The 19,767-nt window shown below is 40.5% G+C and overlaps 5 protein-coding genes, 2 non-coding genes and 2 pseudogenes across 7 annotated transcripts; 7 read left to right on the top strand and 2 right to left on the bottom strand.

Annotated features, from left to right (window-relative positions):
• Positions 1-565: 565 nt before the first annotated feature.
• On the top strand, positions 566-1,492 carry LOC121886699 (hemoglobin subunit beta-like). The gene is made up of 3 exons (XM_042396916.1): positions 566-714; positions 831-1,053; positions 1,256-1,492. Exons 1-3 carry the CDS (start codon positions 623-625, stop codon positions 1,382-1,384), a joined length of 444 nt encoding a protein of 147 aa, XP_042252850.1. The 5' UTR covers positions 566-622; the 3' UTR covers positions 1,385-1,492.
• An 809-nt stretch (positions 1,493-2,301) lies between these two features.
• LOC121886695 lies at positions 2,302-5,733 on the top strand (annotated as a pseudogene).
• Positions 5,734-5,821: 88 nt separating this feature from the next.
• On the bottom strand, positions 5,822-7,340 carry LOC121886705 (hemoglobin subunit alpha-like). The gene is made up of 3 exons (XM_042396921.1): positions 7,158-7,340; positions 6,332-6,539; positions 5,822-6,042 (listed from the first exon to the last, which is right to left on the bottom strand). The coding sequence occupies exons 1-3, from the start codon at positions 7,253-7,255 to the stop codon at positions 5,914-5,916; spliced, it is 435 nt and encodes a 144-aa protein (XP_042252855.1). The 5' UTR covers positions 7,256-7,340; the 3' UTR covers positions 5,822-5,913.
• Positions 6,644-6,737, top strand: trnai-uau. Its single transcript has 2 exons — positions 6,644-6,681; positions 6,702-6,737. It is a non-coding gene; the product is annotated as a tRNA-Ile (tRNA).
• A 2,053-nt stretch (positions 7,341-9,393) lies between the features above and the next one.
• On the top strand, positions 9,394-10,327 carry LOC121886697 (hemoglobin subunit beta). The gene is made up of 3 exons (XM_042396914.1): positions 9,394-9,547; positions 9,664-9,886; positions 10,089-10,327. Exons 1-3 carry the CDS (start codon positions 9,456-9,458, stop codon positions 10,215-10,217), a joined length of 444 nt encoding a protein of 147 aa, XP_042252848.1. The 5' UTR covers positions 9,394-9,455; the 3' UTR covers positions 10,218-10,327.
• A 91-nt stretch (positions 10,328-10,418) lies between these two features.
• LOC121887387 lies at positions 10,419-13,032 on the top strand (annotated as a pseudogene).
• Positions 13,033-14,663: 1,631 nt separating this feature from the next.
• On the bottom strand, positions 14,664-16,147 carry LOC121886703 (hemoglobin subunit alpha-like). Its single transcript, XM_042396920.1, has 3 exons — positions 16,000-16,147; positions 15,174-15,381; positions 14,664-14,884 (listed from the first exon to the last, which is right to left on the bottom strand). Exons 1-3 carry the CDS (start codon positions 16,095-16,097, stop codon positions 14,756-14,758), a joined length of 435 nt encoding a protein of 144 aa, XP_042252854.1. The 5' UTR covers positions 16,098-16,147; the 3' UTR covers positions 14,664-14,755.
• On the top strand, positions 15,486-15,579 carry trnai-uau. Its single transcript has 2 exons — positions 15,486-15,523; positions 15,544-15,579. It is a non-coding gene; the product is annotated as a tRNA-Ile (tRNA).
• A 1,788-nt stretch (positions 16,148-17,935) lies between the features above and the next one.
• On the top strand, positions 17,936-18,867 carry LOC121886700 (hemoglobin subunit beta-like). Its single transcript, XM_042396917.1, has 3 exons — positions 17,936-18,079; positions 18,203-18,425; positions 18,626-18,867. Exons 1-3 carry the CDS (start codon positions 17,988-17,990, stop codon positions 18,752-18,754), a joined length of 444 nt encoding a protein of 147 aa, XP_042252851.1. The 5' UTR covers positions 17,936-17,987; the 3' UTR covers positions 18,755-18,867.
• The last annotated feature ends 900 nt before the right edge of the window (positions 18,868-19,767 follow it).

Raw genomic sequence — 19,767 nt, forward strand, 5'->3', positions numbered from 1 at the left:
TAACAACAAAGTAACAAAGTCAAAAGAGCTCAGAGAAATGCCTAAGGATTGAATCATTGCTCTGAGTGGTGAAAAGTAGGCCTATCCCGCAAGTAAAAGTGGAAATAGAGCATATTCTGAAAAGATTTTCTAAAATCCAATGTCTTAAAAACTGAAAAAGTGCAAGAAATCAAACTTAATGCACATTTTGTCCTGACTTTTTTTGAATTGGGAAAATAATTCATTTCAAACAAGAAAACGACCCTAAATTAAGTTGATTTGCTTTTCTTCAACAAGCACAAGATCTCTGCCCAAGTGTTTGACTCTGCAGTATGCATAAATCCAACCTAATGAAAAAACCGCATGTTTAACTGATGATGAACTGTTTTTTTCTGAGGGTGTAGTGTGACAATTATTTTAACTGGGCCTGAAAAACATTTCTACGAATCAGTAAAAACACTGGATCAGTATCAGAACATCCAGAAACTTCTAGACGTCTGCATTTATCTGCAACATTTCATCTCCAGCCAATCACAGCTGGGGTTGGGCGGTGCTTTGAGGCATTCAAATAGACAGAGGTCAAGCTGATGCATCAGTTCAGCCTTTACTTTCAAGCCTGAACAAACATTAATCAAGAGCCATCATGGTTGCGTGGACTCAGCAGGAGCGCAGCATCATCGCTGGCATCTTTGCCAACCTGAACTATGAAGACATTGGCCCCAAGGCTCTGACCAGGTATGGGATCTGCTCTTTGTGAAATGAAGAATGTAATGCATGAAAGATTAGTGATGAATAGAAAATGTATTAAATCCAAGAGAATCCATCCAACTCACCGGTTTCTTCCCCTGCAGGTGTCTGATTGTGTACCCCTGGACTCAGAGGTACTTCGGCGCCTATGGTGACCTCTCCACCCCTGAGGCCATCAAGGGCAACGCCAAAATCGCTGCCCATGGCGTCAAGGTGCTGCACGGTCTGGACAGGGCTGTGAAGAACATGGACAACATCAACGAAGCCTATTCCGAACTGAGCGTCCTGCACTCTGACAAGCTGCACGTTGACCCCGACAACTTCAGGGTAAACCTTCATCCCTTCACACCTTTTCTGCAAATGCACCTATGCACATTTTAAAAAGTCCATATTTAATGTAGACATATTCTACAGCAAGTTTGCATATCAAAATGCAGTCTTCCGTGATGCCGAATGTACTTTTTTTGTTTTCTTGTCTAAAATACAGCATGAAAGCCATTTAATTGTTTGTTTTTTTTACCCTGTATAGATTTTGTCTGACTGTCTGACCATCGTCATCGCCGCCAACCTGGGAGATGCTTTCACTGTCGACACTCAGTGCGCCTTCCAGAAGTTCCTGGCTGTGGTGGTGTTCGCTCTTGGCAGGAAGTACCACTAAATGCATCAGCCCCCCCACTCATACACGTGGGCATCTAAAGGAGATCTAACATCTGTTTTACATGTTGTTTGTCTCCTCAATGAAAAAATAAAGACCAAATGAAAGCTAGATTAAGTTTCTTTATGTTAAGTCAGATAGTTATCCAAAGGGTCACAAGATAAATCTTTAGGGTTGTGAGATGATTAATAGGTTAGGAAAGTTCTGCCTCACAAATTTGTATTCAGGTTTGGAATTTTCTCCAATCTTAATAATTTTACCTCTTTGGGCCTCAACAGTTATTTAAATGAAATCATCTGAGAAATTAAGAAAGGAAATCACTCTTTGTTGAAACTGCAAACATCTGACATCTGAAATGTGACAAGTAGGGGCTACTAACCAAAGAAAGGGTCATAAGCCAAAAAGGTTGCTTTAACAATTTACTGTATTTTGTAAATGTTTAATATAAAATTTCAATCTACAAAATAACTAGTCACTAGAATGTGGTGGAATAAAAAGTACAATATTTCCCTCTGAAATGTAGTGAAGTACTCTCAGTATCATAAAATGTCAAAGTATAAAAGCAGCATGGAATAGATTTAATCAAATAAAGTACAAGTACCTCAAAATCGTACTGAAGTACAGCACTGGAATAATGCACACCACTGTGTATAACTTAGTAAAAGTAAAGTAAAAAAAGTAAAAGTCTAGAGGTGTTAGCAGAACAATATAAGAGTTTGATCTGATCTACCTTTGTAACACAAGTTCAACACACTCACTCATAAAACTTACTCATAAAAGCTGATGACAAAAGTCTGTCTTTTAGGCTACTGTTGGTAAGTCTAGGTATGTATGTGCATGACCCACTGTCTGAGGTCATGCTCAAGCAGCTTGTTTCTTGTTTTGAAACTTTTACACCAGCTTACCTGGCTTGACTTTATCTAAAGGTGTCAAAGAACTTGAGTTTAGGGCATGTTTGGACTGTATTGATACAATGAGTCTTTGAGTATCCTTCACCTTTGATGTTTTATGACTTATGATGCAATTCCAGTTCAGTGTGCCAGCTGATAGGTATAAATAATCACAACACCTTGTAGTGCCTTTAACTTAGTCTGCAGACTGGGTCAGGTGTACTGTAGGTGCTGGGAGGTGCACAGGCAGGCAAACACCTGGAACACAAGCAGAACAAGAAATAGAAGCAAAAAGAGGCAACAATGGCAGTTGAGAAAATGGAAATGGAAGACACAGATTCAACTCTGATGGAGAGGGGCAGGAAGCCGCCCGTGGCCAGAACTCCCAACAAATATGAGAAACTGTTCCAGCCTGCCTGGCGGAGATAGTGGGGACCATGTTCTTCGTTTTCATCGGCTGTGTGTCTGTCATCGAGAACGTGCCAGCAGCTGGACGGCTGCAGCCAGCCCTGGTGCACGGACTGGCGGTGGCAGTGATGGTGGCAGTCATGGATAACATCAGGTAAAGGATGAAAGACTAGTAAAAGTGTGGTTGCGTTCATAATTTCAATGCTTTTTTTGTGTGCAATATGTGCTGAACAACCATTTGTGTCTCTTGCAGTTTGCATGATCTCACCATTTTCAAATTTGCTCTTGCTTTTTTCCAGTGGCTCCCATTTCAACCCTCCCTTCACTATTGCCATCTACCTGTGTGGAGGCATGGAGCTGGCGATGGTGGGACCCTACCTCGTCAGCCAGCTGATTGGAGGAGTGCTTGGAGCTGGAATGTCAAAGGTCATCTGAAAGTTTGCGCACATTTTAACAGATTTACCCTTAAGAAGAGAAAAAATATGCTCATCATCACTTACATTTCACAGATTATGACGCCTACAGAGAGATACATCAACGCCACAGGGGCCGCGTTTGATATCCTGAAGTCAGAAAACCAGCTGTACGGAGCCCTCTTCGGGGAGGTGGCCATGACCTGCTTGATCACCATGGTGGTGCTGCTGGTTGCAGTCAACGGCAAGACGAAAACCCCGCTGGCTCCTTTCCTGGTGGGCTGTACTGTCATCATTAACGTCCTGGCAGGGTGAGATAAAAGGGCGATGACCATATAATGTGTGTGTGTGTGTGGAAAGTTTATTGTCAGGTTTATTGTCATTGCGCATTTATTATCATGTGTACTGTGTTAAACATTTACACTAACTTTTATTAGTTTAACTCAAAAATATGTTATTCTCTTGACATTATATATTTTATTTGAAAAGTGGGAATAAGTTTTATCTTTAATTTAATATGTACTTGTATTTATAGTTTATTTTTTCTGGCATAAATTCTGAGATATTTACTTGCGAATGTCTTAATTATTTCAAAATCATTAATGCATTAATTGTGGCAAAATTAAATAACCGATACTTTCATTTACAATGACACAAAACAGACTAGATAGATTTTAAATGCAAGTTGGTGTACCAGAAAAAAAAAGTTTTTTATTTTATTTTAAAATATTTCTGATCTTGGCGACAGATAATTATCATTATATTTTTTTAATTAAAATATATATATACTTCCAATCTTACCAACAGAAAAACATGAAAACTCTGAAACCAAATTATTATGAATGAAACTTAAAGTTTACTGTAGGCTATATCAGTTTTTGCTGACATTTCTAGATTTTGTCAAACAAAACTTTCAAATTGTATTTCACTAAAATATTCAGCTCACTATTTGTTTCTTGGTGCAGGGGTGATGTATCAGGGACATGTCTGAACCCTGCAAGGGCTTTTGGCCCGGCTGTGATGACCAACTACTGGGTGTACCACTGGGTGTACTGGGTCGGACCCATAGGAGGAGGCCTGGTGGCCGCTGCTTTAGTCAGGTAAGAGGAGCCAAAACATGAACGAATGAACCCTGGCCTCCAGCACCACCGTAAGGAATCTGGGAGTTATCTTTGATCAGGATATGTCCTTTAACTCCCACATAAATCAAATCTCAAGGACTGCCTTTTTTCACTTACGTAATATCACAAAAATCAGGCACATCCTGTCCCTAAAAGATGCAGAAAAACTAGTTCACGCATTTGTTACTTCTAGGCTGGATTATTGCAATTCCTTATTATCAGGCTGCCCTAACAAGTCTCTAAAGACTCTCCAGCTGGTCCAGAATGCAGCTGCACGTGTTCTGACTAAAACTAGAAAAAGAGATCACATTTCTCCCATTTAGCTTCACTACATTGGCTTCCTGTAAAATCTAGAATAGAATTTAAAATCCTTCTCCTAACTTACAAAGCCCTTAATGGTCAGGCACCATCATATCTTGAAGAGCTCATAATACCGTATTATCCCACTAGAACACTGCGCTCCCAGTATGCAGGCTTACTGGTGGTCCCTACAGTCTCTAAAAGTAGAATGGGAGGCAGAGCCTTCAGCTATCAGGCTCCTCTTCTTTGGAACCATCTACCGGATTCAGTCCGGGGTGCAGACACCCTCTCTATGTTTAAGAGTAGGCTTAAAACTTTCCTTTTTGATAAAGCTTATAGTTAGGGCCGACCAGGCTCGCCTTGGATCAGCCCTTAGTTATGCTGCTATAGGCCTAGACTGCTGGGGGACTTCCCATGATGCACTGAGCTCCTCTCTCCTCCTCCTCCTCTCCATCTGTATGCATTCATCACTAACTTTGCTTCTTCCCCGGAGTTTTTTGTGCTTTCTCATCTCACAGGAAAACCTGAGTCCCGGGCCGAACCTTCGCGGTCCTTCACAGTCCTGATGGCATCCTTCCCTGGCTGTTCCCTGACTGTTGCTGCTTGTGCTTGTTGTTGTTGTTGTGATTGTTTTTCTTCTGTCCCCCCTCCCCCTTTCCCTCTCTCTTTCTCTCTCTCAACCCAACCGGTCAAAGCAGATGGCCGCCCACCAAGAGCCGGGTTCTACTTGAGGTTTCTACCCGTTAAAGGGGAGTTTTTCCTTACCGCTGTCGCCAAGTGCTTGCTCATGGGGGAATTGTTGGGTCTCTGTATATTAAAGAGTACAGTCTTGACCTGCTCTATGTGAAAAGTGCCTTGAGATGACTTCTGTTGTGATATGGCGCTATATAAATAAAAATTGATTGATTGATTGATTGATTGAACCGAACAAATAAAATGCCAAAAATTTTAACAAAAAGTCTGTCTTCCATTTCAGGCTCATTCTCGGTGACCATAAACTACGCGTGGTTATGAAATCATAACAGCCTCTATTGTAGGTTTATTGCTCAGACGACAATAAACCTGTGAACACTGTGTGTCCCAACAAATATCAGCAATCATTTCATAATGTCATGTGGTCAATTTGATGCTGTAGTTTTCTTTTTTTTTTCTTTCATGTGGATTTTTCAGTATGAAATAAAGACAAATGTACAAAACTTCGTGTGTTTCCCTCGTTGATAGCCATACAACTATAAAATAAACCAGTGATATACACAGTGACTTGCGCATGTATGAATTGATGAGGAGACATAAAAGACACAATATGAGTGCTGTGCGGCATGCAGTTTATTATTTCATTTTTCACCATGAGTTAACATGGTGAATCGTGTATGGCAGACCGCATTCCCATTGCGGGCAGTTTAGCGGTATCTCTCTGCGAGAGCCAGGGCCACGGAGGCCAGGAATTTATCCAAGGAGACGTGGGCATCCGGGGTGAATTCCTTGGGGAACATGTTGGCGACCACCACCAGAATGCAGTGAGACAGGATCTGCAGATGACAGAGGAAACAAATATATTGTTTACACTGCAAAACTCTACCGAGAGTTTCAATAAAGCAAGTTATACCAGCAAAGATGACTTATTTATTTTGCTCATAAAACGGAAACTAAGATTTTAAAACTTTAATTTACACTTTATGGCTTGTTGAAATTTAAAATTGTACGGCACATCTGCGTAATTAGTGCACAAGTCATGTTAGCGAGAACGCATGTGAACGCATATGAACGTAATCTCAGCACACATCACTGATATCATGAAGACATGACATGATGTCTCACCTTGAAGTTGGAAGGGTCAACCCTCATCTTGAAGGCGTGCAGCTCGCTGAGATCGCCGAGACCGGTAGTCAGGTCATCGATCTTGGTCACAGCCAGAGCGACTCCACTCATCACCTTCTTTCCGTGGGCCTTCACGGGGCCAGAGCCGGGGCTCATGTCAGGCCAGTGGGAGAAGTAGGTCTTGGTTTGCGGGTAGACGGCGAGCATCCTGTGGAAGTGGAGATGAAGAGAAGTGGTAGTTATGTTGGAGAGCCGGGTCAACTTCGAGCGCAAACAAACACAATTATGACATAGAACTCGAAGAAAAATATGGCTCTAGTGGCGCAATCGGTCAGCGCGCGGTACTTATATGACAGTATTCAGCCGAGAAATGCCGAGGTTGTGAGTTCGAGCCTCACCTGGAGCAGCAGAGTTTTAATATGATGGAAATAATTAGTGGGGACAACAGCTCTCCACAAGAACCCAACAACAGAATCATATCTGATTTTCCTTGTGATTTAAAAAGTGCCTTCAGTGTCAATGATGTTAATGTAATTAAATTAAATTCTAAATAGTTTCATTGTTTCAAAATCAGACATGCTTATCACTTTTTTAAGTTGGAACAAATTCACTACTAGACAATTTAAGAAACGAAGTAACTAAACGTTTAAATGAATGTGACCAAATTGCAGATTAGAGCCCAGATTTTGTTGCGTTAATACTCCCATCAGTGACAGGCGCGATGTCAGGCCTTTCATCAGTCACACAAATCGCTGACACAAAGTTTAAAGTATGTATTAAAACTACATTTGTTGTAAATTTCCTGTAATTGATCTATGAGGCTTACCTGCCCAGAGCGTCAGCACCGATGGCGTCCGCTGACTTGGAGATTTTTCCCCACAGCGCCTTGACGGTGGACTTGTCTTTGTCACTCAGTGTTGTCATGTTGACTTGGTTCTCTCTACCTGAATCCGATCTCCTTAAATTCAGTTGGCCGAAGAGTCACACCCACGTGGACATATGCCACGCCGCGTCCACTGACGCAGGTGGGACCCTTCCACCCCAGCTGATAAACACTCCAGTGGCGAGATGCCAGCTGAGAGACGATATCAGCGGGTTGCAACAGGGGAATCATTTGGCAGAAAATATGACCATATGCTTAAGCACGCTTACGTTTGGTTTTCTGTTTTGAAACTAGAGAATATGCAGCTGAGCTTACCAGGGGTGCAGGAGGTCATCTCGGGTCAAACGATTCAGGCAGTGACGTCAGGCGGAGGGACTCTGCCACACTCACAGGGTTGGAGTTAAAGCCCCAGTGAGTGACGTGAATGATCTAAACAATTCATAGTTCCTCAACAATATTTAAAAGCTGAGGTTAATGCGGTAAATGAGACACATATGACATATTTTCATCATTCCATTTACTTTTATTAACAATTATGACTTGATTACATGTCCTAAAGGCATGCAAGGTGCTTCTTCACAAACTATCCAACAACTCTTAAAACAAAGGAGGATTTTCTGTTGACAGGTTTATTCTTCACATTCTTTAAATACAAGCCTGTACACGAAAACTAGGCTTTGATTCACATTTGTTTTATTTTTCACACTAAATAGATACAATTAACTCGTGGAGTGCATTTAGGAAGGGTTTGTTCAATTTCCAGAATTTTTTTTATAAAAGCAGACAGAAGAAGGCAGAAGAGTTGAGACATCTATGGACACAATAAATCAGATTTGCACATTCCGCACTGAACCTTTTTGAAATAACTACAAAAGTAGTAGTAACAGTAAATTACAGTCTACTAAGCTACAACAAAATACAGAAGCTGTATGCACGTAATGAATATTTCCTAATGAGTGAAAAAATGTAATTCTCATTATTGTGCAGCTGTGAACACCATTGTGAACTAAGATGAATTAGTCAGTTAATTTGTCTTTAATTGGGCGTTTTTGGCTTCTAACATAAACGAAGTTCTTATCAGTGGGAGGAAGAAGCGCAAGTAACCTTAATCAACGGTATTTGCTTAATCAAAACATACATAAATTGGCCAGTGGCTGCATGGGTGGAGGGGGCACTGCTGGGGAGTGTGGTTTTATAGATAAAGCTCTGGCATGAAAACTCTCCAACTGTTTGGCAAAGAAAGACATTTTTGAATGAATTCAGTGACATCCATGAAGTCTAATGAACAAACACACATTAAGGTTATTTTTAATCACTTATAAGAAGCTGTATATGTCTCATTTAATCAGTTTATATTTGTACTCAAGTATATTAACCAGAAGTCTTGGATTTTTGAGAAATACTCTAATAATATTGAGACATATCTGCATATGTCGTTCATACACTGTTTGTTCCAGTTTTCTGTTGCCATCACTGAAATATTAACACATGTATTTCGGTTGCTTTTGTTATTTTTAAACAAATGACTACAGGTAATGATAAAATGAACATGGTTTGAATCACCAAGGATTTTTTTTTAACTGCTGCTTTAACTTCGACAAATGATGCTTGCTGAGTAATAACAACAAAGTAACAAAGTCAAAAGAGCTCAGAGAAATGCCTAAGGATTGAATCATTGCTCTGAGTGGTGAAAAGTAGGCCTATCCCGCAAGTAAAAGTGGAAATAGAGCATATTCTGAAAAGATTTTCTAAAATCCAATGTCTTAAAAACTGAAAAAGTGCAAGAAATCAAACTTAATGCACATTTTGTCCTGACTTTTTTTGAATTGGGAAAATAATTCATTTCAAACAAGAAAACGACCCTAAATTAAGTTGATTTGCTTTTCTTCAACAAGCACAAGATCTCTGCCCAAGTGTTTGACTCTGCAGTAAGCATAAATCCAACCTAATGAAAAAACCGCATGTTTAACTGATGATGAACTGTTTTTTTCTGAGGGTGTAGTGTGACAATTATTTTAACTGGGCCTGAAAAACATTTCTACGAATCAGTAAAAACACTGGATCAGTATCAGAACATCCAGAAACTTCTAGACGTCTGCATTTATCTGCAACGTTTCATCTCCAGCCAATCACAGCTGGGGGTGGGCGGTGCTTTGAGGCATTCAAATAGACAGAGGTCAAGCTGATGCATCAATTCAGCCTTTACTTTCAAGCCTGAACAAACATTAATCAAGAGCCATCATGGTTGAGTGGACTCAGCAGGAGCGCAGCATCATCGCTGGCATCTTTGCCAACCTGAACTATGAAGACATTGGCCCCAAGGCTCTGGCCAGGTATGGGATCTGCTCTTTGTGAAATGAAGAATGTAATGCATGAAAGATTAGTGATGAATAGAAAATGTATTAAATCCAAGAGAATCCATCCAACTCACCGGTTTCTTCCCCTGCAGGTGTCTGATTGTGTACCCCTGGACTCAGAGGTACTTCGGCGCCTATGGTGACCTCTCCACCCCTGACGCCATCAAGGGCAACGCCAAAATCGCTGCCCATGGCGTCAAGGTGCTGCACGGTCTGGACAGGGCTGTGAAGAACATGGACAACATCAACGAAGCCTATTCCGAACTGAGCGTCCTGCACTCTGACAAGCTGCACGTTGACCCCGACAACTTCAGGGTAAACCTTCATCCCTTCACACCTTTTCTGCAAATGCACCTATGCACATTTTAAAAAGTCCATATTTAATGTAGACATATTCTACAGCAAGTTTGCATATCAAAATGCAGTCTTCCGTGATGCCGAATGTACTTTTTTTGTTTTCTTGTCTAAAATACAGCATGAAAGCCATTTAATTGTTTGTTTTTTTTACACTGTATAGATTTTGTCTGACTGTCTGACCGTCGTCATCGCCGCCAACCTGGGAGATGCTTTCACTGTCGAAACTCAGTGTGCCTTCCAGAAGTTCCTGGCTGTGGTGGTGTTCGCTCTTGGCAGGAAGTACCACTAAATGCATCAGCCCCCCCACTCATACACGTGGGCATCTAAAGGAGATCTAACATCTGTTTTACATGTTGTTTGTCTCCTCAATGAAAAAATAAAGACCAAATGAAAGCTTGATTAAGTTTCTTTATGTTAAGTCAGATAGTTATCCAAAGGGTCACAAGATAAATCTTTAGGGTTGTGAGATGATTAATAGGTTAGGAAAGTTCTGCCTCACAAATTTGTATTCAGGTTTGGAATTTTCTCCAATCTTAATAATTTTACCTCTTTGGGCCTCAACAGTTATTTAAATGAAATCATCTGAGAAATTAAGAAAGGAAATCACTCTTTGTTGAAACTGCAAACATCTGACATCTGAAATGTGACAAGTAGGGGCTACTAACCAAAGAAAGGGTCATAAGCCAAAAAGGTTGCTTTAACAATTTACTGTATTTTGTAAATGTTTAATATAAAATTTCAATCTACAAAATAACTAGTCACTAGAATGTGGTGGAATAAAAAGTACAATATTTCCCTCTGAAATGTAGTGAAGTACTCTCAGTATCATAAAATGTCAAAGTATAAAAGCAGCATGGAATAGATTTACTCAAATAAAGTACAAGTACCTCAAAATCGTACTGAAGTACAGCACTGGAATAATGCACACCACTGTGTATAACTTAGTAAAAGTAAAGTAAAAAAGTAAAAGTCTAGAGGTGTTAGCAGAACAATATAAGAGTTTGATCTGATCTACCTTTGTAACACAAGTTCAACACACTCACTCATAAAACTTACTCATAAAAGCTGATGACAAAAGTCTGTCTTTTAGGCTACTGTTGGTAAGTCTAGGTATGTATGTGCATGACCCACTGTCTGAGGTCATGCTCAAGCAGCCAGCTTGTTTCTTGTTTTGAAACTTTTACACCAGCTTACCTGGCTTGACTCTATCTAAAGGTGTCAAAGAACTTGAGTTTAGGGCATGTTTGGACTGTATTGATACAATGAGTCTTTGAGTATCCTTCACCTTTGATGTTTTATGACTTATGATGCAATTCCAGTTCAGTGTGCCAGCTGATAGGTATAAATAATCACAACACCTTGTAGTGCCTTTAACTTAGTCTGCAGACTGGGTCAGGTGTACTGTAGGTGCTGGGAGGTGCACAGGCAGGCAAACACCTGGAACACAAGCAGAACAAGAAATAGAAGCAAAAAGAGGCAACAATGGCAGTTGAGAAAATGGAAATGGAAGACACAGATTCAACTCTGATGGAGAGGGGCAGGAAGCCGCCCGTGGCCAGAACTCCCAACAAATATGAGAAACTGTTCCAGCCTGCCTGGCGGAGATAGTGGGGACCATGTTCTTCGTTTTCATCGGCTGTGTGTCTGTCATCGAGAACGTGCCAGCAGCTGGACGGCTGCAGCCAGCCCTGGTGCACGGACTGGCGGTGGCAGTGATGGTGGCAGTCATGGATAACATCAGGTAAAGGATGAAAGACTAGTAAAAGTGTGGTTGCGTTCATAATTTCAATGCTTTTTTTGTGTGCAATATGTGCTGAACAACCATTTGTGTCTCTTGCAGTTTGCATGATCTCACCATTTTCAAATTTGCTCTTGCTTTTTTCCAGTGGCTCCCATTTCAACCCTCCCTTCACTATTGCCATCTACCTGTGTGGAGGCATGGAGCTGGCGATGGTGGGACCCTACCTCGTCAGCCAGCTGATTGGAGGAGTGCTTGGAGCTGGAATGTCAAAGGTCATCTGAAAGTTTGCGCACATTTTAACAGATTTACCCTTAAGAAGAGAAAAAATATGCTCATCATCACTTACATTTCACAGATTATGACGCCTACAGAGAGATACATCAACGCCACAGGGGCCGCGTTTGATATCCTGAAGTCAGAAAACCAGCTGTACGGAGCCCTCTTCGGGGAGGTGGCCATGACCTGCTTGATCACCATGGTGGTGCTGCTGGTTGCAGTCAACGGCAAGACGAAAACCCCGCTGGCTCCTTTCCTGGTGGGCTGTACTGTCATCATTAACGTCCTGGCAGGGTGAGATAAAAGGGCGATGACCATATAATGTGTGTGTGTGTGTGGAAAGTTTATTGTCAGGTTTATTGTCATTGCGCATTTATTATCATGTGTACTGTGTTAAACATTTACACTAACTTTTATTAGTTTAACTCAAAAATATGTTATTCTCTTGACATTATATATTTTATTTGAAAAGTGGGAATAAGTTTTATCTTTAATTTAATATGTACTTGTATTTATAGTTTATTTTCTCTGGCATAAATTCTGAGATATTTACTTGCGAATGTCTTAATTATTTCAAAATCATTAATGCATTAATTGTGGCAAAATTAAATAACCGATACTTTCATTTACAATGACACAAAACAGACTAGATAGATTTTAAATGCAAGTTGGTGTACCAGAAAAAAAAAGTTTTTTATTTTATTTTAAAATATTTCTGATCTTGGCGACAGATAATTATCATTATATTTTTTTAATTAAAATATATATATACTTCCAATCTTACCAACAGAAAAACATGAAAACTCTGAAACCAAATTATTATGAATGAAACTTAAAGTTTACTGTAGGCTATATCAGTTTTTGCTGACATTTCTAGATTTTGTCAAACAAAACTTTCAAATTGTATTTCACTAAAATATTCAGCTCACTATTTGTTTCTTGGTGCAGGGGTGATGTATCAGGGACATGTCTGAACCCTGCAAGGGCTTTTGGCCCGGCTGTGATGACCAACTACTGGGTGTACCACTGGGTGTACTGGGTCGGACCCATAGGAGGAGGCCTGGTGGCCGCTGCTTTAGTCTGGTAAGAGGAGCCAAAACATGAACGAATGAACCCTGGCCTCCAGCACCACCGTAAGGAATCTGGGAGTTATCTTTGATCAGGATATGTCCTTTAACTCCCACATAAATCAAATCTCAAGGACTGCCTTTTTTCACTTACGTAATATCACAAAAATCAGGCACATCCTGTCCCTAAAAGATGCAGAAAAACTAGTTCACGCATTTGTTACTTCTAGGCTGGATTATTGCAATTCCTTATTATCAGGCTGCCCTAACAAGTCTCTAAAGACTCTCCAGCTGGTCCAGAATGCAGCTGCACGTGTTCTGACTAAAACTAGAAAAAGAGATCACATTTCTCCCATTTTAGCTTCACTACATTGGCTTCCTGTAAAATCTAGAATAGAATTTAAAATCCTTCTCCTAACTTACAAAGCCCTTAATGGTCAGGCACCATCATATCTTGAAGAGCTCATAATACCGTATTATCCCACTAGAACACTGCGCTCCCAGTATGCAGGCTTACTGGTGGTCCCTACAGTCTCTAAAAGCAGAATGGGAGGCAGAGCCTTCAGCTATCAGGCTCCTCTTCTTTGGAACCATCTACCGGATTCAGTCCGGGGTGCAGACACCCTCTCTATGTTTAAGAGTAGGCTTAAAACTTTCCTTTTTGATAAAGCTTATAGTTAGGGCCGACCAGGCTCGCCTTGGATCAGCCCTTAGTTATGCTGCTATAGGCCTAGACTGCTGGGGGACTTCCCATGATGCATGAGCTCCTCTCTCCTCCTCCTCCTCTCCATCTGTATGCATTCATCACTAACTTTGCTTCTTCCCCGGAGTTTTTTGTGCTTTCTCATCTCACAGGAAAACCTGAGTCCGGGCCGAACCTTCGCGGTCCTTCACAGTCCTGATGGCATCCTTCCCTGGCTGTTCCCTGACTGTTGCTGCTTGTGCTTGTTGTTGTTGTTGTGATTGTTTTTCTTCTGTCCCCCCTCCCCCTTTCCCTCTCTCTTTCTCTCTCTCAACCCAACCGGTCAAAGCAGATGGCCGCCCACCAAGAGCCGGGTTCTGCTTGAGGTTTCTACCCGTTAAAGGGGAGTTTTTCCTTACCGCTGTCGCCAAGTGCTTGCTCATGGGGGAATTGTTGGGTCTCTGTATATTAAAGAGTACGGTCTTGACCTGCTCTATGTGAAAAGTGCCTTGAGATGACTTCTGTTGTGATATGGCGCTATATAAATAAAAATTGATTGATTGATTGATTGATTGATTGAACCGAACAAATAAAATGCCAAAAATTTTAACAAAAAGTCTGTCTTCCATTTCAGGCTCATTCTCGGTGACCATAAACTACGCGTGGTTATGAAATCATAACAGCCTCTATTGTAGGTTTATTGCTCAGACGACAATAAACCTGTGAACACTGTGTGTCCCAACAAATATCAGCAATCATTTCATAATGTCATGTGGTCAATTTGATGCTGTAGTTTTCTTTTTTTTTTCCTCTTTCATGTGGATTTTTCAGTATGAAATAAAGACAAATGTACAAAACTTCGTGTGTTTCCCTCGTTGATAGCCATACAACTATAAAATAAACCAGTGATATACACAGTGACTTGCGCATGTATGAATTGATGAGGAGACATAAAAGACACAATATGAGTGCTGTGCGGCATGCAGTTTATTATTTCATTTTTCACCATGAGTTAACATGGTGAATCGTGTATGGCAGACCGCATTCCCATTGCGGGCAGTTTAGCGGTATCTCTCTGCGAGAGCCAGGGCCACGGAGGCCAGGAATTTATCCAAGGAGACGTGGGCATCCGGGGTGAATTCCTTGGGGAACATTTTGGCGACCACCACCAGAATGCAGTGAGACAGGATCTGCAGATGACAGAGGAAACAAATATATTGTTTACACTGCAAAACTCTACCGAGAGTTTCAATAAAGCAAGTTATACCAGCAAAGATGACTTATTTATTTTGCTCATAAAACGGAAACTAAGATTTTAAAACTTTAATTTACACTTTATGGCTTGTTGAAATTTAAAATTGTGCGGCACATCTGCGTAATTAGTGCACAAGTCATGTTAGCGAGAACGCATGTGAACGCATATGAACGTAATCTCAGCACACATCACTGATATCATGAAGACATGACATGATGTCTCACCTTGAAGTTGGAAGGGTCAACCCTCATCTTGAAGGCGTGCAGCTCGCTGAGATCGCCGAGACCGGTAGTCAGGTCATCGATCTTGGTCACAGCCAGAGCGACTCCACCCATCACCGTCTTTCCGTGGGCCTTCACGGGGCCAGAGCCGGGGCTCATGTCAGGCCAGTGGGAGAAGTAGGTCTTGGTTTGCGGGTAGACGGCGAGCATCCTGTGGAAGTGGAGATGAAGAGAAGTGGTGGTTATGTTGGAGAGCCGGGTCAACTTCGAGCGCAAACAAACACAATTATGACATAGAACTCGAAGAAAAATATGGCTCTAGTGGCGCAATCGGTCAGCGCGCGGTACTTATATGACAGTATTCAGCCGAGAAATGCCGAGGTTGTGAGTTCGAGCCTCACCTGGAGCAGCAGAGTTTTAATATGATGGAAATAATTAGTGGGGACAACAGCTCTCCACAAGAACCCAACAACAGAATCATATCTGATTTTCCTTGTGATTTAAAAAGTGCCTTCAGTGTCAATGATGTTACTGTAATTAAATTAAATTCTAAATAGTTTCATTGTTTCAAAATCAGACATGCTTATCACTTTTTTAAGTTGGAACAAATTCACTACTAGACAATTTAAGAAACGAAGTAACTAAACGTTTAAATGAATGTGACCAAATTGCAGATTAGAGCCCAGATTTTGTTGCGTTAATACTCCCATCAGTGACAGGCGCGATGTCAGGCCTTTCATCAGTCACACAAATCGCTGACACAAAGTTTAAAGTATGTATTAAAACTACATTTGTTGTAAATTTCCTGTAATTGATCTATGAGGCTTACCTGCCCAGAGCTTCAGCACCGATGGCGTCCGCTGACTTGGAGATTTTTCCCCACAGCGCCTTGACGGTGGACTTGTCTTTGTCACTCAGTGTTGTCATGTTGACTTGGTTCTCTCTACCTGAATCCGATCTCCTTAAATTCAGTTGGCCGAAGAGTCACACCCACGTGGACATATGCCACGCCGCAGGTGGGACCCTTCCACCCCAGCTGATAAACACTCCAGTGGCGAGATGCCAGCTGAGAGACGATATCAGCGGGTTGCAACAGGGGAATCATTTGGCAGAAAATATGACCATATGCTTAAGCACGCTTACGTTTGGTTTTCTGGCGGAGGGACTCTGCCACACTCACAGGGTTGGAGTTAAAGCCCCAGTGAGTGACGTGAATGATCTAAACAATTCATAGTTCCTCAACAATATTTAAAAGCTGAGGTTAATGCGGTAAATGAGACACATATGACATATTTTCATCATTCCATTTACTTTTATTAACAATTATGACTTGATTACATGTCCTAAAGGCATGCAAGGTGCTTCTTCACAAACTATCCAACAACTCTTAAAACAAAGGAGGATTTTCTGTTGACAGGTTTATTCTTCACATTCTTTAAATACAAGCCTGTACACGAAAACTAGGCTTTGATTCACATTTGACTACAGGTAATGATAAAATGAACATGGTTTGAATCACCAAGGATTTTTTTTTTAAACTGCTGCTTTAACTTCGACAAATGATGCTTGCTGAGTAATAACAACAAAGTAACAAAGTCAAAAGAGCTCAGAGAAATGCCTAAGGATTGAATCATTGCTCTGAGTGGTGAAAAGTAGGCCTATCCCGCAAGTAAAAGTGGAAATAGAGCATATTCTGAAAAGATTTTCTAAAATCCAATGTCTTAAAAACTGAAAAAGTGCAAGAAATCAAACTGGGGGAGTGTGGTTTTATAGATAAAGCTCTGGCATGAAAACTCTCCAACTGTTTGGCAAAGAAAGACATGTTTGAATGAATTCAGTGACATCCATGAAGTCTAATGAACAAACACACATTAAGGTTATGTTTAATCACTTATAAGAAGCTGTATATGTCTCATTTAATCAGTTTATATTTGTACTCAAGTATATTAACCAGAAGTCTTGGATTTTTGAGAAATACTCTAATAATATTGAGACATATCTGCATATGTCGTCCATACACTGTTTGTTCCAGTTTTCTGTTGCCGTCACTGAAATATTAACACATGTATTTCGGTTGCTTTTGTTATTTTTAAACAAATGACTACAGGTAATGATAAAATGAACATGGTTTGAATCACCAAGGATTTTTTTTTTAACTGCTGCTTTAACTTCGACAAATGATGCTTGCTGAGTAATAACAACAAAGTAACAAAGTCAAAAGAGCTCAGAGAAATGCCTAAGGATTGAATCATTGCTCTGAGTGGTGAAAAGTAGGCCTATCCCGCAAGTAAAAGTGGAAATAGAGCATATTCTGAAAAGATTTTCTAAAATCCAATGTCTTAAAAACTGAAAAAGTGCAAGAAATCAAACTTAATGCACATTTTGTCCTGACTTTTTTTGAATTGGGAAAATAATTCATTTCAAACAAGAAAACGACCCTAAATTAAGTTGATTTGCTTTTCTTCAACAAGCACAAGATCTCTGCCCAAGTGTTTGACTCTGCAGTAAGCATAAATCCAACCTAATGAAAAAACCGCATGTTTAACTGATGATGAACTGTTTTTTTCTGAGGGTGTAGTGTGACAATTATTTTAACTGGGCCTGAAAAACATTTCTACAAATCAGTAAAAACACTGGATCAGTATGAGAACATCCAGAAACTTCTAGACGTCTGCATTTATCTGCAACATTTCATCTCCAGCCAATCACAGCTGGGGGTGGGCGGTGCTTTGAGGCATTCAAATAGACAGAGGTCAAGCTGATGCATCAATTCAGCCTTTACTTTCAAGCCTGAACAAACATTAATCAAGAGCCATCATGGTTGAGTGGACTCAGCAGGAGCGCAGTATCATCGCTGGCATCTTTGCCAACCTGAACTATGAAGACATTGGCCCCAAGGCTCTTGCCAGGTATGGGATCTGCTCTTTGTGAAATGAAGAATGTAATGCATGAAAAATTAGTGATGAAAGCACAATAGAAAATGTATTAAATCCAAGAGAATCCATCCAACTCACCGGTTTCTTCCCCTGCAGGTGTCTGATTGTGTACCCCTGGACTCAGAGGTACTTCGGCGCCTATGGTGACCTCTCCACCCCTGAGGCCATCAAGGGCAACGCCAAAATCGCTGCCCATGGCGTCAAGGTGCTGCACGGTCTGGACAGGGCTGTGAAGAACATGGACAACATCAACGAAGCCTATTCCGAACTGAGCGTCCTGCACTCTGACAAGCTGCACGTTGACCCCGACAACTTCAGGGTAAACCTTCATCCCTTCACACCTTTTCTGCAAATGCACCTATGCACATTTTAAAAAGTCCATATTTAATGTAGACATATTCTACAGCAAGTTTGCATATCAAAATGCAGTCTTCCGTGATGCCGAATGTACTTTTTTTGTTTTCTTGTCTAAAATACAGCATGAAAGCCATTTAATTGTTTTTTTTTTACCCTGTATAGATGTTCTCTGACTGTCTGACCGTCGTCATCGCCGCCAACCTGGGAGATGCTTTCACTGCCGAAACTCAGTGCGCCTTCCAGAAGTTCCTGGCTGTGGTGGTGTTCGCTCTTGGCAGGAAGTACCACTAAATGCATCAGCCCCCCCACTCATACACCTGGGCATCTAAAGGAGATCTAACATCTGTTTTACATGTTGTTTGTCTCCTCAATGAAAAAATAAAGACCAAATGAAGCAAACTTTATTTGTTATGTCTATTTGTTTTCTTGTATGTGTATGTATTTACGCACAGCCATGATGAGTCCAGGTTATAGAGGCCTTATATTATAGGCTATATACTGTAATACAATGGGAACACGAGTCTGCAGTATTACTTAACAGCATCCAGAATTTGCTATGATGTTAAAATCCCCTTAATATTCAGTATAAAGCAAGTTCAGAGTTGAGTTTTTTGTTACATGCATATTATTACATACGCCTTATAATTATTGCTTTAAAATATGTGGATATTGAGAATTACTGCTGTGTATGGGCAGCTAGTGAGATAACCCACGGTGCTAGCAGAATGAAAACATGAGAAGCAAGTTAAAAGCTAAACTTAAAATTAAATAAATTAAATTAAAATTGAATTAATTTAAAAGTTTATCTGACAGTGTTTCTCTATTGAGCTGCGGGAGAAGTATAGTGACAAAAAGAAGTACTTTGGCACTAAAAAGACTGTAACGTTGAAAGATATCTACTTCATTTGACTCATTTGGACAGCTGAAGCTACATATTAGCTTCACATAAACTTTTAAATGCATTTTGCACAGAAGGAGGACTGTGGATTTTGGCCCCAATCACTTACATTTTAAGTGTATTATGAAGGAATTTTCTAATGGTCAGTGTGAACAGGAGGAATGATTATGGCAAGAAAAAATAACATGTTTCACTGTTCATTTGGGCTCCTGACTGATGTTTTAAGACCTTAAAAATTAAAAATTAAAAATTAAAAATTTTGAACTTATCTTTTAAGAGTGGAACAAAAAAGGTTTTTTTAGCGCATTAACAGCGCATATCATCATGAACGAGGACGGGTTGATGGCTATATTTCCAAAAGTTCAGTGGGGTTTACTGTATGGGCCGAAATAAATATAAATGGAAT

The sequence above is a fragment of the Thunnus maccoyii genome, chromosome 20 (assembly GCF_910596095.1).
Source record: "Thunnus maccoyii chromosome 20, fThuMac1.1, whole genome shotgun sequence".
In the NCBI taxonomy this organism is placed as follows: domain Eukaryota; kingdom Metazoa; phylum Chordata; class Actinopteri; order Scombriformes; family Scombridae; genus Thunnus; species Thunnus maccoyii.